Below are 16,922 nucleotides of genomic sequence, written 5' to 3'. Positions count from 1 at the left end.
GAAGTTTGCACATTCTCCCCGTGTTTGCCTGGGTTTCGCCCCCACAACCCAAAAATGTGCAGGCTAGGTGGATTGGCCACACTAAATTTCCCCTTAATTGGAAAAAATGAATTGGGTACTTTAAATTTAAAAAAAATATATTGGATGTCATTTGTTTTTTTAAAATAAATTTAGAGTACCCAATTCTTTTTTACCCAATCCACCTACCATGGACATTGTTTGGGTTTGTGGGGGAGACCCCGTAGACATGGGGAGAATGTGCAAACTCCACACGGATAGTGACCTGGGGCCGGGATCGAACCCGTGTCCTCGGCGCAGTGATGCAACAGTGCTAACCACTGCACCACTGAGCTGCCCCGAATGTCATTTGTGATTGAGACACACACTGTTTCAATGTTGTGGCAGGGATGGAGATTGGCGGTGCTACGGAATGTACTGAGGTGCAATAGTGCACCACAGTTGAGCTACAGTAGCAGACAGATGATCTTGTTGATAGGCAGTCAACAAGGTTGCGCATTTAAAAAATGACTTAAGGCAGCCTTCACAAAAACTGTCACAAATTTCTGGGCATTTTCATGCTGATGTGGTATCTGAGGCATTTTATTTCGACACATCAGAATGAAAGCACGTCTATTTACAGGTTTTTCACATTCGGGACAACTCGGAAGTACTTTACAACCAATGAATGCATTTTAAATTGCAGTCATCGTTACATGGCAGTCACTTGCATACAGCAGGGCCCAAAACCAGTAAATGAGTTGAATAACCAATTGACCCATTAATTGTGTGTTAGTTGAATGGAAAGTTGACCACAACACCCGCTCTTGGGGGCAGCACGGTAGCACAAGTGGCTAACACTGTGGCTTCACAGCGCCAGGGTCTCAGGTTCAATTCCCCACTGGGTCACTGTCTGTGCGGAGTCTCGGAGTCTGCACGTTCTCCCCGTGCCTGCGTGGGTTTCCTCCGGGTGCTCCGGTTTCCTCCCACAGTCCAAAGACAAGCAGGTTAGGTGGATTAGCCATGCTAAATTGCCCTTAGTATCCAAAAAAGGTTAGGAGGGTTATTGGGTTAGGGGAAAGGGTGGAAGTGAGGGCTTAAATGGGTCGGTGCAGACTCGATGGGCCGAATGGCCTCCCTCTGCACTGTATGTTCAATGTTCTATGTTCTTCATATCCAGTTGCGATCTGCGATTGTTTACAGTCCTTTACTAAAAGGTAAATGTGGCCTCGGTTTAATGTCTCATCTGAAACACACCAGCACTGGCAACGCAACATTTTCCCAAGTCTACGGTGAGCTGTCAGGCTAGGTTATCTGCTCAAAGCAACAGCAAGAGTCCTTCACAAAAATAGACAGAAACACGGAGCACCTACACTTCCATAATTTAAATACTTATCTGTTTAAATAGATTTTGTGGAAAGAGTTTTCAATAGGGATCTGCATTGCTCGCAGAGCCTTCGAGAAACAAAAAATGTCAGAACAAAGCCAGAAAACTGAGATAGCTTCATAAAACACACACGCATAAGATCTGCATGCTGTTACACGCTGAACCTCCTCACATCATCTGCACCAACTGTTAACAACTGACATGTATTAATTCAATATTGTGATCTCCTTGTCGGAACCTGCTGTCGGCCGCGTCAGTTAGCTTGCAGTGTTTCTAGGGGAATCCAGTGCAAACTATCCCAATTAGTTTGATTAGAAACTATGTAAAATCTATTATTAAAAGCCAAACCATTGCATGGAGCACACTTAGTGTGTAGCTGTTCGCACTGATCATCTTAATTCTGTTGATTGGCTGTAAGTAGACTCACTTACTGAATACTGAAGAGAATGTTGGTCACAAAACCGGCTTTTCGTATCCAGTTGCGGTTTGCGATTTTATACAGTCCTTTACTAAAAGGTAAATGTGGCCACGGTTTAATGTCTCATCTGAAACACGCCAGCTCTGGCATCGCAACATTCTCCCAGCTTCCAGGTTGCTGTAAAACTGTGAGCTAACACGCTCACAGATGATGCTTTTTGTAATAGTAATGATGGTGCACCACTAACCACCAGTACTCCTCTGAAACAGCAGCTTCCAGAGTCTAAACGAATGACTAGGGTAAGAGTAGGGCCAGTCAAGGAGGGTAGTGGGAAGTTGTGCACGGAGTCCAAGGAGATAGGAGAGGTGCTAAATGAATATTTTTCATCAGTATTCACACAGGAAAAAGACAATGTTGTCGAGGAGAATACTGAGACTCAGGCTACTAGACTAGGAGGGCTTGAGGTTGATAAGGAGGAGGTGTTAGCAATTCTGGAAAGTGTGAAAATAGATAAGTCCCCTGGTCCGGATGGGATTTATCCTAGGATTCTCTGGGAAGCTAGGGAGGAGATTGCTGAGCCTTTGGCTTTGATCTTTAAGTCAACTTTGTCTACAGGAATAGTGCCAGAAGACTGGAGGATAGCAAATGTTGTCCCCTTGTTCAAGAAGGGGAGTAGAGACAATCCCGGTAACGATAGACCAGTGAGCCTTACTTCTGTTGTGGGCAAGGTCTTGGAAAGGTTTATAAGAGATAGGATGCATAATCATCTGGAAAGGAATAATTTGATTAGAGATAGTCGACGCGGTTTTGTGAAGGGTAGGTCGTGCCTCACAAACCTTATTGAGTTCTTTGAGAAGGTGACCAAACAGGTGGATGAGGGTAAAGCAGTTGATGTGGTGTGTATGGATTTCAGTAAACCTTTTGATAAGGTTCCCCACGGTAGGCTATTGCAGAAAATACGGAGGCATGGGATTCAGGGTGATTTAGCAGTTTGGATCAGAAATTGGCTAGCTGGAAGAAGACAAAGGTTGGTGGTTGATGGGAAATGTTCAGACTGGAGTCCAGTTACTAGTGGTGTACCACAAATATCTGTTTTAGGGCCATTGCTGTTTGTCATTTTTATAAATGACCTGGACGAGGGCGTAGAAGGATGGGTGTGTAAATTTGCAGGTGACTCTAAAGTCGGTGGAGTTGTGGTCAGTGCGGAAGGATGTTACAAGTTACAGAGGGACATAGATAAGCTGCAGCGCTGGGCTGAGAGGTGGCAAATGGAGTTTAATGCAGAAAAGTGTGAGGTGATTCATTTTGGAAGGAATAACAGGAAGACAGAGTACTGGGCTAATGGTAAGATTCTTGGTAGTGTGATGAGCAGAGAGATCTCGGTGTCCATGTACATAGATCCCTGAAAGTTGCCACCCAGGTTGAGAGGGTTGTTAATAAGGCTTACAGTGTGTTAGCTTTTATTGGTAGAGGGATTGAGTTTCGGAGCCATGAGGTCATGTTGCAGCTGTACAAAACTCTGGTGTGGCCGCATTTGGAGTATTGCGTGCAATTCTGGTTGCCGCATTATAGGAAGGATGTGGAAGCATTGGAAAGGGTGCAGAGGAGATTTACCAGAATGTTGCCTGGTATGGAGGGAAGATCTTATGAGGAAAGGCTTAGGGACTTGAGGCTGTTTTCATTAGAGAGAAGGTTAAGAGGTGACTTAATTGAGGCATACAAGATGATCAGAGGATTGGATAGGGTGGACAGTGAGAGCCTTTTTCCTCGGATGATGTCGTCTAGCACGAGGGGGCATACCTTTAAATTGAGGGGAGATAGATATAGGACAGATGTCAGAGGTAGGTTATTTACTCAGAGATTAGTAAGGGCGTGGAATGCCCTGCCTGCAACAGTAGTGGACTCGCCAACACTAAGGGCATTCAAATGGTCATTGGATAGACATATGGACGATAAGGGAATAGTGTAAATGGGCTTTAGAGTGGTTTCACAGGTCGGTGCAACATCGAGGGCAGAAGGGCCTGTACTGCGCTGTAATGTTCTATGTTCTATCCATTTATGCACTGTTAAATGTGGAAATCCAAAACGTGGAAATCCAAAAGTGTTCTACACTTTTTCACTGTTAAGATCCCCCCCCCACACACACACGCGCAGCAATAAACAGGAACTAACTGAACAGACAAGAAATTCAACACTGTAGCTCTTCGTCCCACTACGAAAACTCTTGGAAAAATTGCACCTTGTTGAATGAGGGTGTAACTGGGTTTTTTTAACAACATACTAAGTTCATAATTACGGCTAATTATGGCCCTGACAGTAATTTTATATTTGTTGAATGTTGCATTTTCTCCACTAAGAAATCCCACACATTTTCAAAATGATAAATGTTTGTCCAATGTTTTAACTTCGACCTAAATGCCATGCTGTCTTCCGTGTCTTTCTGTAAAATTGAATGAAGGCATTCATTGTTTTTTTACTGTTTGCTGCCTGTGAGAATTCTTTAATTTGATTGGCTGCTTACCTTGTCCCCTAACCTGGCACCATATTCAACATGATGTTGGGCAAGGGGATGCCAGAGATTGCTAGATCTTTGTGGGCAGCTTTCTTTGAGGTCAGCTGAGAACATTGTTGCTTCACCACTGACCATAAAGTCCAGTCAATGTTTTGATAAAGGGTACCCACTCAAAGTGCCAGCACTTGTCAATGGACCTTTTTTTAACGATTATCCTAGACACCAAACCACACCAAAAGCTCCACTGAGCTTTTCATCCTTGTTCTGACAAACACAACAAGCCCACATCATCATAGCCTACCGCGGATTCTGGAAATCTGGAAATAAAACAGAAAATGCTGGAAGACCTCAGGTCAGGTAGCATCTGTGGAGAGAGAAACAGAGTTAACGTTTCAAGTATACGGACTCGAAGCGTGAACTCCCGTTTCTCTCTCCATTGATGCTGCCAGACTGGCTGAGTTTTTCCAGCACTGTGCTTTGATTTTCTCTTTAGATGTCAACTGACCCGTGTTTTTTCAGGGTTCTGTACTTATTCCCATGATACACTGACTGCTGTGAATTGTTGGTTAACCTGTACAGATAATGGCATTTTGACTTAAGAAATTGCAGTTCAACACAAACAGAAAATCTTGATACTCAAATCCTGTTGTGAAATCTAATAAAAATGCTGTTGATTGACTGTAAAATTCCATATGTATTTTTAATAAGAAATTGCAGAGTCATATCGTAGCAGAGGCATATCGCAATGACAAAAGCATGTAACTAATCTCTCCCACAGAATTCAAATAAAGATAAAGAAAACAATGCTGGAAATCTGAAAATAAAGGTGCTGAAAATGCTGAGAATACACAACTGCCCTGTCAGCGTTGCAAAGATAGAAAAAAGAGCTCAATATTTTAGGTCAAACGGCAACATTTTCAGTTTGAATTTCATATACCAAAAATTCTAACCTGCCTTTCCTCCCTAGATACTGATAGCCTGCTGTGCATTTCCATGGCTGCACTCATTTGAAACTCTTTATGCTGGAAGAGAGAATGATTGTGATATTAGGAGATGTAGATAATCCACTTTATGCATCAAAGATTGCTCGTTTAAAAATCTGCAATGGCTTTTCATCTTGCTTCTGCACAATGACCCCAGGTCTCCCCCAAGGATCAATCCTCAACTGCTTTCTGTTTTGCATCTACATGCTATTCCTAGTCGTATCATCCGAAAACACAGCATTCATTTCCACAGTACACTGATGGCACTCAAATCTGCTTCCACCACCTCTCTATCTGCTCTCTAAATTGTCCCATTGCTTGCGTGATGAGCAGATGTTCCTTCCTTATAAGTATCAAGAAGAACAAGGTTATTTTCTTCCGGTTCCACCTGTTCTCTAACCACCAACCTCCTCGATCTCTCCCGGCAACTGTCTGAGGTTCAACCTGACTGCTCGCAACATTGTCATATTTGACTGTGATGAGCTACCTATCAGATATTCATTACCATCACCAAGGCAGCCTATTTTCACTTCTGTAAGATCACCTCTGTCCTGGCCCCAGCTCACCTGCTGCTGAAACCTTGATCTGTGCTTCTGTTGCCTCAAGACTTGACTATACTACTGAAAAGAAAATTTGTAGAAGCTTTTCATCTTTCATTAGGACATTCGAAAGAATACAATGCAAGTGAAATCATAAAATATATTATGTATGAGTGGTGAAACGAAAGAGAAAATGCTGGAAAATCTCAGCAGGTCTGGCAGCATCTGTAGGGAGAGAAAAGAGCTAACGTTTCAAGTCCGATGACTCTTTATCAAAACTAACAGACAGAGAAAGTGGGAAATATTTATACTGTGGAGTGAGAATGAAAGATGAGTCATAGCCACAGAAACCCAGGGAAACCGGGTGCTAATGGCAGTCCCCAGAGAGAACAAAAGATGTGAAAGGTCAAGCAGCAGGGAAACTAACATCAGAGGATGAACTGTAGATGTGGGGGATGGGGAAGGGGAAGCAAAGAGGAGAAAGGTGAAGGAAAGGTGGATAGGATTGGGGGGTGGGGGGGGGAATTAAATATATATTAAGAAAGAAAGCGTAAAAGACAGTTAAAATGAAATGGGATGAAAACAAATGGGTCGAGGTGGGGTAGAGCTGATCATCTGAAGTTGTTGAATTCGATGTTCAGGACGGAAGGCTGTAGCGTGCCTAACCGGAAGATGAGATGTTGTTCCTCCAATTTGCGGTGAGCTTCACTGAAACATTGCAGCAGGCCAAGTACAGGCATGTGGGCATGGGAGCAGCCCATTTGTTAAAATGGCAAGCAAAAGGAAGGTCAGGGTCCTGAATGCGCACAGACCAAAGATGCTCAGCAAAGCGATCACCCAGTCTGCGTTTTGTCTCTCCGATATAGAGGAGGCCACATTGGGAGCAGCGAATGCAGTATACCAAATTGGAAGAGATGCAAGTGAAACACTGCTTAATCTGGAACTTAATTTGAGCCTGGGATGTTAAGCATGGAAGAGGTAAAGGGGCAGGTGTTACACCTTCTGCGATTGCATGGGAAGGTGCCATGGGTGATGGGAGAGGTACTGGGTATGGTGGATGAGTGGACTAGATTGTCTCGGAGGGAAATGTCTCTGCGAAATACTGACAGAAGGGAGTGAAGGGAAGATGTGTTTGGTGGTGGCATCACGCTGGAGTTGGCGAAAATGGCGGAGGATTATGCTTTGCATACGGAGGCTGGTGGGATGAAATGTGAGAGCAAGGGGCTCTATCCTTGTTCTGAGAGGGAGTGGAGGGGGCGAGGGTAGTGGCGCACGGGATGGACCGCACACTGTTGAGGGCCCTGTCCACAACTGTAGGTGGGAAATCACGGTTGAGGAAGAAGGAACACAGTTTCGAAGCACCATTTTGGAAAGTGGCATCATCGGAACAAATGCGACGGAGGCGAAGGAGTTGAGAGAAAGGGATGGAGTCCGTATAGGGTGTCGGGTGCGAAGAGCTGTAGTCCAGATAGCTGTGGGAGTCAGTGGGCTTGTAGTGTATATTAGTGGATAGTCTATTGCCGGAAATGGAGACAGAAAGATCAGAGAAGGGAAGTGTCTGAGATGGACCAGGTGAAAGTGATGAAGGGGTGGAAACTGGAAGCGAAGTTGATGAATTTTTCCAGGTCCGGGCGAGAGCATGGCGCGGCACCAAAATAGTCATCAATGTATCGGTAAAGGAGTTGTGGGAGGGGGCCCGGATAGGCCTGGATCAAGGAATGTTCCACATACCCCATAAAAAGGCAAGCATAGCTAGGACCCATGCAGGTACCCATTGCTACACCTTGATTTGGAGAAATGAGATGAGTTAAAGGAAAAGTTGTTGAGAGATGGAACGAGTTCAGCCAGGCGGAGGAGAGTGGTGGTGGATGGGAATTGGCCGGGCCTCTTCGAGAAAGAAGCGAAGAGCTCTCAGGCCATCCTGGTGTGGGATGGAGGTGTGGAGGGATTGCACATCCATGGTGACTAGGATGCGGTTAGGGCCCGGGAACTGGAAGCTGTCAATGTGACGCAGGCATCAGAGGAATCCCGGATGTAAGTGGGGAGGGAATGGACCAGAGGAGTGAGGATGGAGTCAAGATAAGAGGAAATAAGTTTGGTGGGGCAAGAGCATGCTGACACAATGGGCCTGCTGGGACAGTCCTTTTTGTGGATTTTGGAAAGTAAGTAAAAGCGGGCTGTCTGGGATTGGGAGACTATGAGGTTGGAAGCCATAGGGGAAAGGCACCCAGAGGAACTGAGGTCACTAACGGTGTTGGAGATAATGGCTTGATGTTCAGTGGTCTGATCATGGTCCAGGGGAGGTAGGAGGAAGTATTATGTACGAGTGCTGATTGATTGGCAAGTGGACTGTGATTGGTAGAAGCATTGCAATGGAAATGCAACAGTGGTAACTGATAGTTAAATATCAAGCAATGTTTTGAAATTTAAACCAAGCAGCTTGACTCTGATTGGTCAAGACATTGCACTGAGGACTTCCGGTTGTGGCGATGCGGTGCTAAGCCGCACATTTCGGCAGCTCCCGCTTTAACGGACTTTTGGGCTCTCCGGAGGAGCCCCAACGGAAATTTTTTGATTGAATCCCGTGTGGGAAGGTGAAGTAAGGTCCCCCCTTACGTCGTATGGCGGGGATTAGCGGTGGAGCGACGGAGAAAGAGGCTTTGGAGCAGCGGCAAAAATGAGGGGGAGAAACCAAGATGGCGGAGGACGGAGATCGAGCAGCATGGGGGCCAGACCAGCAGGAGTTCCTCAGGCGCTGCATGGAGGAGCTTAAAAAGGAGGTGCTGGCGCCAATGCTGTTGGCAATCGAGGGGCTGAAGGAGACCCAGGCGGTGGAGCTCTGTGAGGTGAGGGATAAAACTAATGAGAACGAGGACGAGATCCTGGGCCTAACGGTAAAGATGGAGGCGCACGAGGCGGTGCACAAGAGGTGGGCCGAGAGACTCGAGGTACTGGAGAACAGGTCGAGGAGGAAGAATCTCCGGATTCTCGGTCTCCCCGAAGAAGTGGAGGGGGCTGATGCCGGGGCGTACGTGAGCACAATGCTCCATTCGCTGATGGGTGCGGAGGTCTCTCCGAGCCCCCTGGAGCTAGAAGGGGCTCACCGGGTCCTGGCGAGGAGGCCCAACAAAGGGCGATAGTGGCGAGGTTCCATCGCTTCGTGGACAAAGAGAGTGTCCTGAGATGGGCCAAGAAGGTGCGGAGCAGTAGATGGGAGAATGAGGTGATCCGAGTCTACCAGGACTGGAGTGCGGAGGTGGCAAAGAGGAGAGCGGGCTTCAACCGGGCCAAGGCGGTGCTGCATAAAAAAAAAAGAGTGAGATTCGGAATGCTGCAGCCTGCGCGACTATGGGTCACCTATCAGGACCGACACCACTACTTCGAAACGCCAGAAGAGGCTTCGACCTTTATCCAAACCGAAAAATTGGACTCGAACTGAGGGGCTGTGGTTATGGGGGAGATGTTGACTTTATATGGGGTTGTAAATATGGGTAAAGAATGTTTCACGGGTGGGATGATGGATGGGGATGGGGGAAGAGTTATTTTTTCTTTTGATGAGATAGTGGGGAATGAGGGCGTCGGTGCTGGAGGGAGGTGAGACTCGGGGATGGGGTAGCCCCCCAATCCGGCTGATCACGTGGAATGTGAGAGGCCTAAATGGGCCGGTTCAGAGGGCCCGAGTGTTCGCGCACTTAAAGGGACTGAAGGCAGGACTTCCGGGTGCGGCGATGACCAGCTAAGTCGCACGTTTCGGCAGCTCCCGTTGGAACGGACTTTTGGGCTCTTAATAGGAGCCCCAACGGCAATTTAAACGGCCAAAAACACTGTGCGGTAAACCAGAAGGGAATCCCCCCGGACACGCATGGAAAAGGGAGAGGATAGCGGCCGGATTACGGAGGATCCTCTGGAGCAGCGGCAAGGAAGGGAAGCTCAAAGCAAGATGGCGTCGGAAGGTGGCCATTTGTTATGGGGCCCGGAGCAACAAGAGTTCCTGCGGCGCTGTGTGGAAGAGCTGAAGAAGGAGTTGAAGAAGGAGCTGTTGGCCCCGATACTACAGGCGATTGAAGGGCTAAAGGAGGAGCAGAGGACCCAAGAGCTGGAGCTTCGGGTCGTGAAGGCAAAGACTGCTGAAAACGAAGATGAAATACAGGGCCTGGTGGTGAAGGCAGAGACGCACGAGGCACAGCACAAAAGGTGTGTGGAAAGGTTGGAAGCACTGGAGAATAATTCGAGGAGGAAGAATTTAAGAGTCCTGGGTCTTCCCGAAGGCGCAGAAAGGGCGGACGTCGGGACATATGTGAGCACGATGCTTCACTCGCTAATGGGATCGGAGGCCCCGACGGGCACTTTGGAGGTGGAGGGAGCTTATCGAGTTCTGGCGCGAAGACCAAAGGCTGGAGAAATACCTCGAGCTATAGTGGTGAGGTTTCTCCGCTACAATGACAGAGAGATGGTCCTCAGATGGGCGAAGAAAACTCGGAGCTGTCGGTAGGAGAACGCGGTGATCCTCGCATACCAGGATTGGAGTGCGGAGGAGGCGAGAAGGAGGGCAAGTTTCAATCGGGCTAAGGCGGTGCTTCACAAAAAGATCCAATTTGGAATGTTGCAACCGGCGAGATTGTGGGTCACACATCAAGGGAAGCACCACTACTTTGAGACGGCAGAAGAAGCGTGGACATTCATTGTGGACGAGAAGCTGGTATAGTCTGGCGAGAGAAAGAGCTTCTGGGACAAAGTGGTGGGGTGATTATGTGGGGGAGGAAGGGGAAGGGGGGGGGGGGGGATGATTTTTCAATTTGTTAATTCTGTGATCCTGTAACTTTTCTCTCTTCCCCATGTTGGGGGGGGGGGGGGGGGAGTATGAGGAACTGTGGGCGCCGGCCATTAGGGGCAGGGTCGGGTGGGAAACGCGGGCTTTGTTCCCGCGCTATGGTAATTGTGGCGGGAACAGGGACGCAGGAAGGAGGGGGCCTCGCACAGTGGGGGCCGAGGACAAGGGGGGAAGCCGAGGTCAGCCAGAGTTCGCTGACGTTTGGGAGCAACATGGGGGGTGCAACTACGCTAGAAGGGGATCTAGCGGGGGGGGTTAACTGGGTTGCTGCTGCTAAGGAGAAGGGGGAGCTGTTATGGGATGGGGTGGTCGAGGCGGGAGGGCACCGTCGGGGGGATATACGGGTACGTGGGAACCGGGTGAGGAGCTGGGTTAAAAAAGGGGATGGCTAGTCGACAGGGGGGGGGGATAAAGGGCCCCCCAACCCGGCTGATCACGTGGAACGTGAGAGGGCTGAACGGGCCGATTAAAAGGGCACGGGTACTCGCACACCTAAAGAAATTAAAGGCAGATGTGGTTGCAGGAGACGCATCTGAAACTGATAGACCAGGTCAGACTACGTAAAGGATGGGTGGGGCAGGTGTTTCATTCGGGTTTAGATGCGAAGAATAGGGGGGTGGCTATCTTAGTGGGGAAACGGGTACTGTTTGAGGCAAAGACCATAGTGGCGGATAGTGGGGGTAGATATGTGATGGTGAGTGGCAGATTGCAAGGGGAGGCTGTGGTTCTGGTGAACGTATATGCCCCGAACTGGGATGATGCAAATTTTATGAGGCGTATGTTGGGACGTATCCCGGACCTGGTGGCGGGAAAGTTGGTAATGGGGGGAGACTACAATACGGTGCTTGATCCAGGGCTGGACCGGTCGAGGTCCAGGACCGGGAGGAGGCCGGCAGCGGCCAGGGTGCTCAAGGACTTCATGGAGTAGATGGGAGGGGTAGACCCCTGGAGATTTAGTAGGCCTAGGAGTAAGGAGTTCTCATTTTTCTCCCATGTTCACAAAGTATACTCACGGATAGACTTTTTTGTCTTGGGAAGGGCACTGATTCCGAAGGTGACAGGGACGGAGTATACGGCCATAGCCATTTCGGACCACGCTCCACATTGGGTAGACCTGGAGGTAGGAGAGGAAAAAGAACAGCACCCACTCTGGAGAATGGGTATGGGCTTATTGGCGGATGAGGGGGTATGTTTAAGGGTGAGGGGGTGTAGCGAAAGGTACTTGGAGCTTAATGACAATGGAGAAGTTCAGGTGGGAGTGGTCTGGGAGGCGTTGAAGACGGTGGTCAGAGGGGAACTGCTATCCATAAGGGCACATAAAGGGAAGCAAGAGGGTAAAGAAAGGGAGCGATTGTTGAAAGAACTTTTGAGGGTGGACAGGCGATATGCAGAGGCACCGGAGGAGGGACTGTACAGGGAAAGACAAAGGTTACATGTGGAATTTGACCTGCTGACCACGGGTAAGGCAGAGGCACAGTGGAGGAGGGCACAGGGTGTACAGTATGAGTATGGAGAGAAGGCGAGTCGGCTACTGGCCCACCAATTGAGGAAGAGGGGAGCAGCGAGGGAGATAGGTGGGGTGAGAGATGAGGAGGGCGAGATGGAACAGGGAGCGGAGAGAGTGAACGGGGTGTTCAAGGTATTCTAAGAGAGGTTATATAAGGCTCAGCCCCCGGAAGGGAAGGAGGGAATGATGTGTTTCCTGGATCAGCTGGAATTCCCGAAGGTGGAGGAGCAGGAGAGGGAGGGACTGGGAGCACAGATTGAGATGGAGGAGGTGGTAAAAGGGATTGGGAGCATGCCGGCGGGGAAGGCCCCGGGACCGGATGGATTCCCGGTGGAATTTTATAGGAAATATATGGACCTACTGGCCCCGCTTTTGACGAGAACCTTTAATGAGGCCAGGGAAAGGGGGCAGTTGCCCCCGACTATGTCGGAGGCGACGATATCGCTCTTTTTGAAGAAGGAAAAAGACCCGCTGCAGTGTGGGTCCTACAGGCCCATTTCCCTTTTAAACGTAGATGCTAAGCTCCTGGCCAAGGTGATGGCGACGAGGATAGAGGACTGTGTCCCGTGGGTGGTCCACGAGGATCAAACTGGGTTCGTTAAGGGGAGACAGCTGAACACGACCATACGGAGGTTGCTAGGGGTAATGATGATGTCCCCACCAGAAGGGGAGGCGGAGATAGTGGTGGCGATGGACGCTGAGGAAGCATTCGACAGAGTGGAGTGGGACTATCTGTGGGAGGTGCTGAGGAGATTTGGTTTTGGAGAAGGGTTTATTGGATGGGTACAGCTGCTGTATAGGGCCCCGGTGGCGAGTGTGGTCACGAACAGGCAGAGGTCTGACTACTTCCGTCTTCATAGAGGGATGAGGCAGAGGTGTCCCCTGTCTCCGTTACTGTTTGCATTGGCGATTGAGCCCCTGGCCATAGCACTGAGGGGCTCCAGGAAGTGGAGGGGAGTACTCAGGGGAGGAGAAGAACACCGGGTATCATTGTATGCAGATGATTTATTGCTGTATGCTGCGGACCCAGTGGAGGGGATGCCTGAGATAATGCAGACACTCAGGGAGTTTGGGGAATTTTCGGGGTACAAATTGAATATGGGGAAGAGTGAGTTGTTTGTGGTGCATCCGGGGGAGCAGAGCAGGGGAATAGATGATTTACCGCTGAGGAAGGTAACAAGAGATTTCCGGTACTTAGGGATTCAGATAGCCAGGAGTTGGGGAACCTTACATAGGCTTAATCTAACACGATTGGTGGAACAGATGGAGGAGGATTTTAAGAGATGGGACATGGTGCCCCTGTCACTGGTGGGTAGGGTGCAGACGGTCAAAATGGTAGTACTCCCAAGATTCCTTTTTGTGTTTCAGTGCCTTCCGGTGATGGTCACGAAGGCTTTTTTCAAGAAAATTGAGAAAAGTGTCATGAGTTTTGTGTGGGCCGGGAAGACCCCGAGAGTGAGGAGGGGGTTCTTGCAGCGTAGCAGGGATGGGGGGGGACTGGCACTACCGAGCCTAAGTGAATACTACTGGGCCGCCAATATCTCAATGGTGTGTAAGTGGATGGGAGAAGGGGAGGGAGCGGTGTGGAAGAGATTGGAGATGGCGTCCTGCAAAGGAACCAGCCTACAAGCACTGGCGAGGGCGCCGTTGCCGTTCTCCCCGAAGAAATACACCACAAGTCCAGTGGTGGTGGCAACGCCAAAAATTTGGAGGCAGTGGAGACGACATAGGGGAAGGATGGGAGCCTCAGTGCGGTCCCCGATAAGAAATAATCATAGGTTTGACCCGGGGAGAATAGATGGGGGATTTGGAGCATGGCAGAGAGCTGGGGTTGTGCAACTGAGAGATCTGTTCGTAGACGGGACGTTTGTGAGTCTGGGAGCGCTGACGGAAAAATCTGGGTTGCCCCAAGGGAATGCATTTCGGTACATGCAACTGAGGGCTTTTGCGAGGCAACAGGTGAGGGAATTCCCGCAGCTCCCGACGCAGGAGATTCAAGATAGAGTGATCTCAGGGACATGGGTGGGGGATGGTAGGGTGTCGGATATATACAGGGAAATGAGGGACGAGGGGGAGATTATGGTGGATGAGCTGAAGGGGAAATGGGAAGAAGAGCTGGGGGAAGAGATTGAGGAGGGGCTGTGGGCTGATGCCCTACGTAGGGTAAACTCGTCGTCCTCGTGCGCCAGGCTAAGCCTGATACAATTCAAGGTTTTGCACAGGGCGCATATGACCGGAGCAAGGCTCAGTAAATTTTTTGGGGTAGAGGATAGGTGTGGGAGATGCTCGAGAAGCCCAGCAAACCACACCCACATGTTTTGGTCATGCCCGGCACTGCAGGGGTTCTGGGTGGGGGTGGCAAAGGTGCTTTCGAAGATGGTGGGGGTCCGGGTCGAGCCAGGCTGGGGGTTGGCTATATTCGGGGTTGCAGAAGAGCCGGGAGTGCAGGAGGCGAAAGAGGCTGATGTCTTGGCCTTTGCGTCCCTGGTAGCCCGGCGAAGGATATTGCTTATGTGGAAGGAAGCCAAACCCCCGGGTGTGGAGACCTGGATAAATGACATGGCAGGGTTTATAAAACTAGAACGGACAAAGTTCGCACTAAGGGGTTCGGCTCAAGGGTTCACCAGGCGGTGGCAACCGTTCATTGACTACCTCGCAGAACGATAAAGGAAATGGGAAGGTAACAGCAGCAACCCAGGGGGGAGGGGGGCTCGGGTGGGTCCTCAGGGGTGTTTTTGTATAGATATTTGTACTTGGTTATGTATATTGAATTGTTTGATTTTATTTCTGGAGAGTTATTATTTTTGTTATGGCAGTTGCCATTTAGTTTATATATTATTTATTTACTTGTTAAAACGGTCACTGTTATTTATATTGTTTTATTGTTGTAAAAAGGAAAACCTTTGTATTGTTTTGTTTGGCCGAAAAATTTGAATAAAATATATATATTTTTAAAAAGGGACTGAAGGCAGACGTGGTCATGCTTCAGGAGACGCATATGAAGGTGGCAGATCAGGTCAGGTTAAGGAAGGGATGGGTAGGACAGGTGTTCCATTCGGGGCTGGATGCGAAGAATAGAGGGGTGGCAATACTGGTGGGGAAGTGGGTGTCGTTTGAGGCCAAGAACATAGTAGCGGACAATGGAGGCCGATACGTGATGGTGAGCGGTAGGTTGCAGGGGACGGGGTAGTATTGGTAAATGTATACGCCCTGAACTGGGACGATGCTGGATTCATGAAACAGATGTTGGGGCGTATTCCAGACTTGGAGGTAGGGAGCTTGTTAATGGGTGGGGATTTCAACACGGTGTTGGACCCAGCATTAGATCGTTCCAGATCTAGGACGGGGAAGAGGCCGGCTGCGGCCAAGGTGCTCAGGGGGCTTATGGATCAGATGGGGGGAGTAGATCCGTGGAGATTTGCCAGGCCTTTGGCCAGAGAATTTTCTTTTTTCTCCCATGTACATAAGGCCTACTCCCGGATAGATTTTTTTGTTCTGGGCAGGGCATTGATCCCGAAAGTGGAGGGAACGGAGTATTCGGCCATAGCCATTTCAGACCACGCCCCGCATTGGTTGGAGCTAGAGCTGGGGGAGGAGGGACCAACGCCCGTTGTGGCGGTTGGATGTGGGACTGCTGGCAGACGAGGAAGTGTGTGGGAGGGTGCGGGGGTGCATTGAAAGATATCTGGAGGCCAACGACAACGGGGAGGTGCAGGTGGGAGTAGTATGGGACGCACTGAAGGCGGTGGTCAGGGGAGAGTTAATCTCCATCAGGGCTTATAGGGAGAAGAGAGAGGGCAGGGAAAGGGAGAGGTTAGTGGGGGAGATTTTAAGGGTGGACAGGAGCTATGCAGAGGCCCCTGATGAGGGGCTACTCAGGGATAGACGAAGTCTCCAGACGGAGTTCGACCTGTTGACCACAGGAAAGGCAGAGGCACAGTGGAGAAAGGCACAGGGGGCAATGTATGAATATGGGGAGAAGGCGAGCCGGATGCTGGCACATCAGCTCTGTAAGAGGATGGCAGCGAGGGAAATAGGTGGAGTCAAGGATGGTAGGGGAACTACGGTGCGGAGTGCGGTGAAAGTGAATGAGGCATTCAAGGTCTTTTACGAAGAGCTGTATAGGTCCCAGCCCCCAGGGGGAAAAGAGGGGATGCGACGATTCTTGTACCAACTGAGGTTCCCGAGGGTGGAGGAGCGGGAGGTGGCTGGTTTGGGGGCGCCAATTGGGTGGAGGAGCTGGTTAAAGGACTGGGGAGCATGCAGGCAGGGAAGGCCCCGGGGCCGGATGGGTTCCCAGTGGAGTTCTATAGGATGTATGTAGACCTGTTAGCCCCGTTGCTGGTAAGGACCTTCAATGAAGCAAGGGAGGGGGGGACCCTGCCCCCGACAATGTCGGAGGCGACGATCTCTTTGATCCGGAAGCGGGATAAGGACCCACTGCAATGCGGGTCGTACAGACCGATCTCGCTCCTCAACGTAGATGCTAAGTTGCTGGCAAAAATGTTGGCTTCGAGGATTGAGGACTGTGCCCCGGGGGTGATACACGAGGACCAGACAGGATTCGTAAAGGGTAGGCAGCTAAATACCAATGTGCGAAGGCTCCTAAATGTGATAATGATGCCATCGGTGGAGGGAGAGATAGTGGCAGCTATGGACACGGAGAAGGCCTTTGACCGAGTGGAGTGGGAGTATCTCTGGGAAGTGTTGCGGAGGTTTGGGTTTGGCGAGGGGTGTATCAGTTGGGT

At 49.7% G+C, this 16,922-nt stretch overlaps 1 protein-coding gene across 3 annotated transcripts in view; it reads right to left on the bottom strand.

Annotated features, from left to right (window-relative positions):
* The window catches only part of LOC140396398 (nuclear transcription factor Y subunit beta-like), a 60,101-nt gene that overhangs the window by 32,251 nt on the left and 10,928 nt on the right, over positions 1–16,922 (bottom strand). For 2 of the 3 annotated variants that reach the window (XM_072484985.1, XM_072484986.1), the window contains exon 2: positions 5,265–5,336. The exons of the other annotated variant lie outside the window; for it this stretch is intronic. In XM_072484985.1, coding sequence (XP_072341086.1) covers positions 5,265–5,321 — 57 coding nt within the window. In that variant the 5' untranslated portion in view covers positions 5,322–5,336. The remainder of the gene's footprint in view (positions 1–5,264; positions 5,337–16,922) is intronic. 3 annotated transcript variants of the gene reach the window in all.

Source organism: Scyliorhinus torazame, chromosome 19, assembly GCF_047496885.1.
Source record: "Scyliorhinus torazame isolate Kashiwa2021f chromosome 19, sScyTor2.1, whole genome shotgun sequence".
In the NCBI taxonomy this organism is placed as follows: domain Eukaryota; kingdom Metazoa; phylum Chordata; class Chondrichthyes; order Carcharhiniformes; family Scyliorhinidae; genus Scyliorhinus; species Scyliorhinus torazame.
This window is presented reverse-complemented; position numbering and strand designations above follow the sequence as displayed.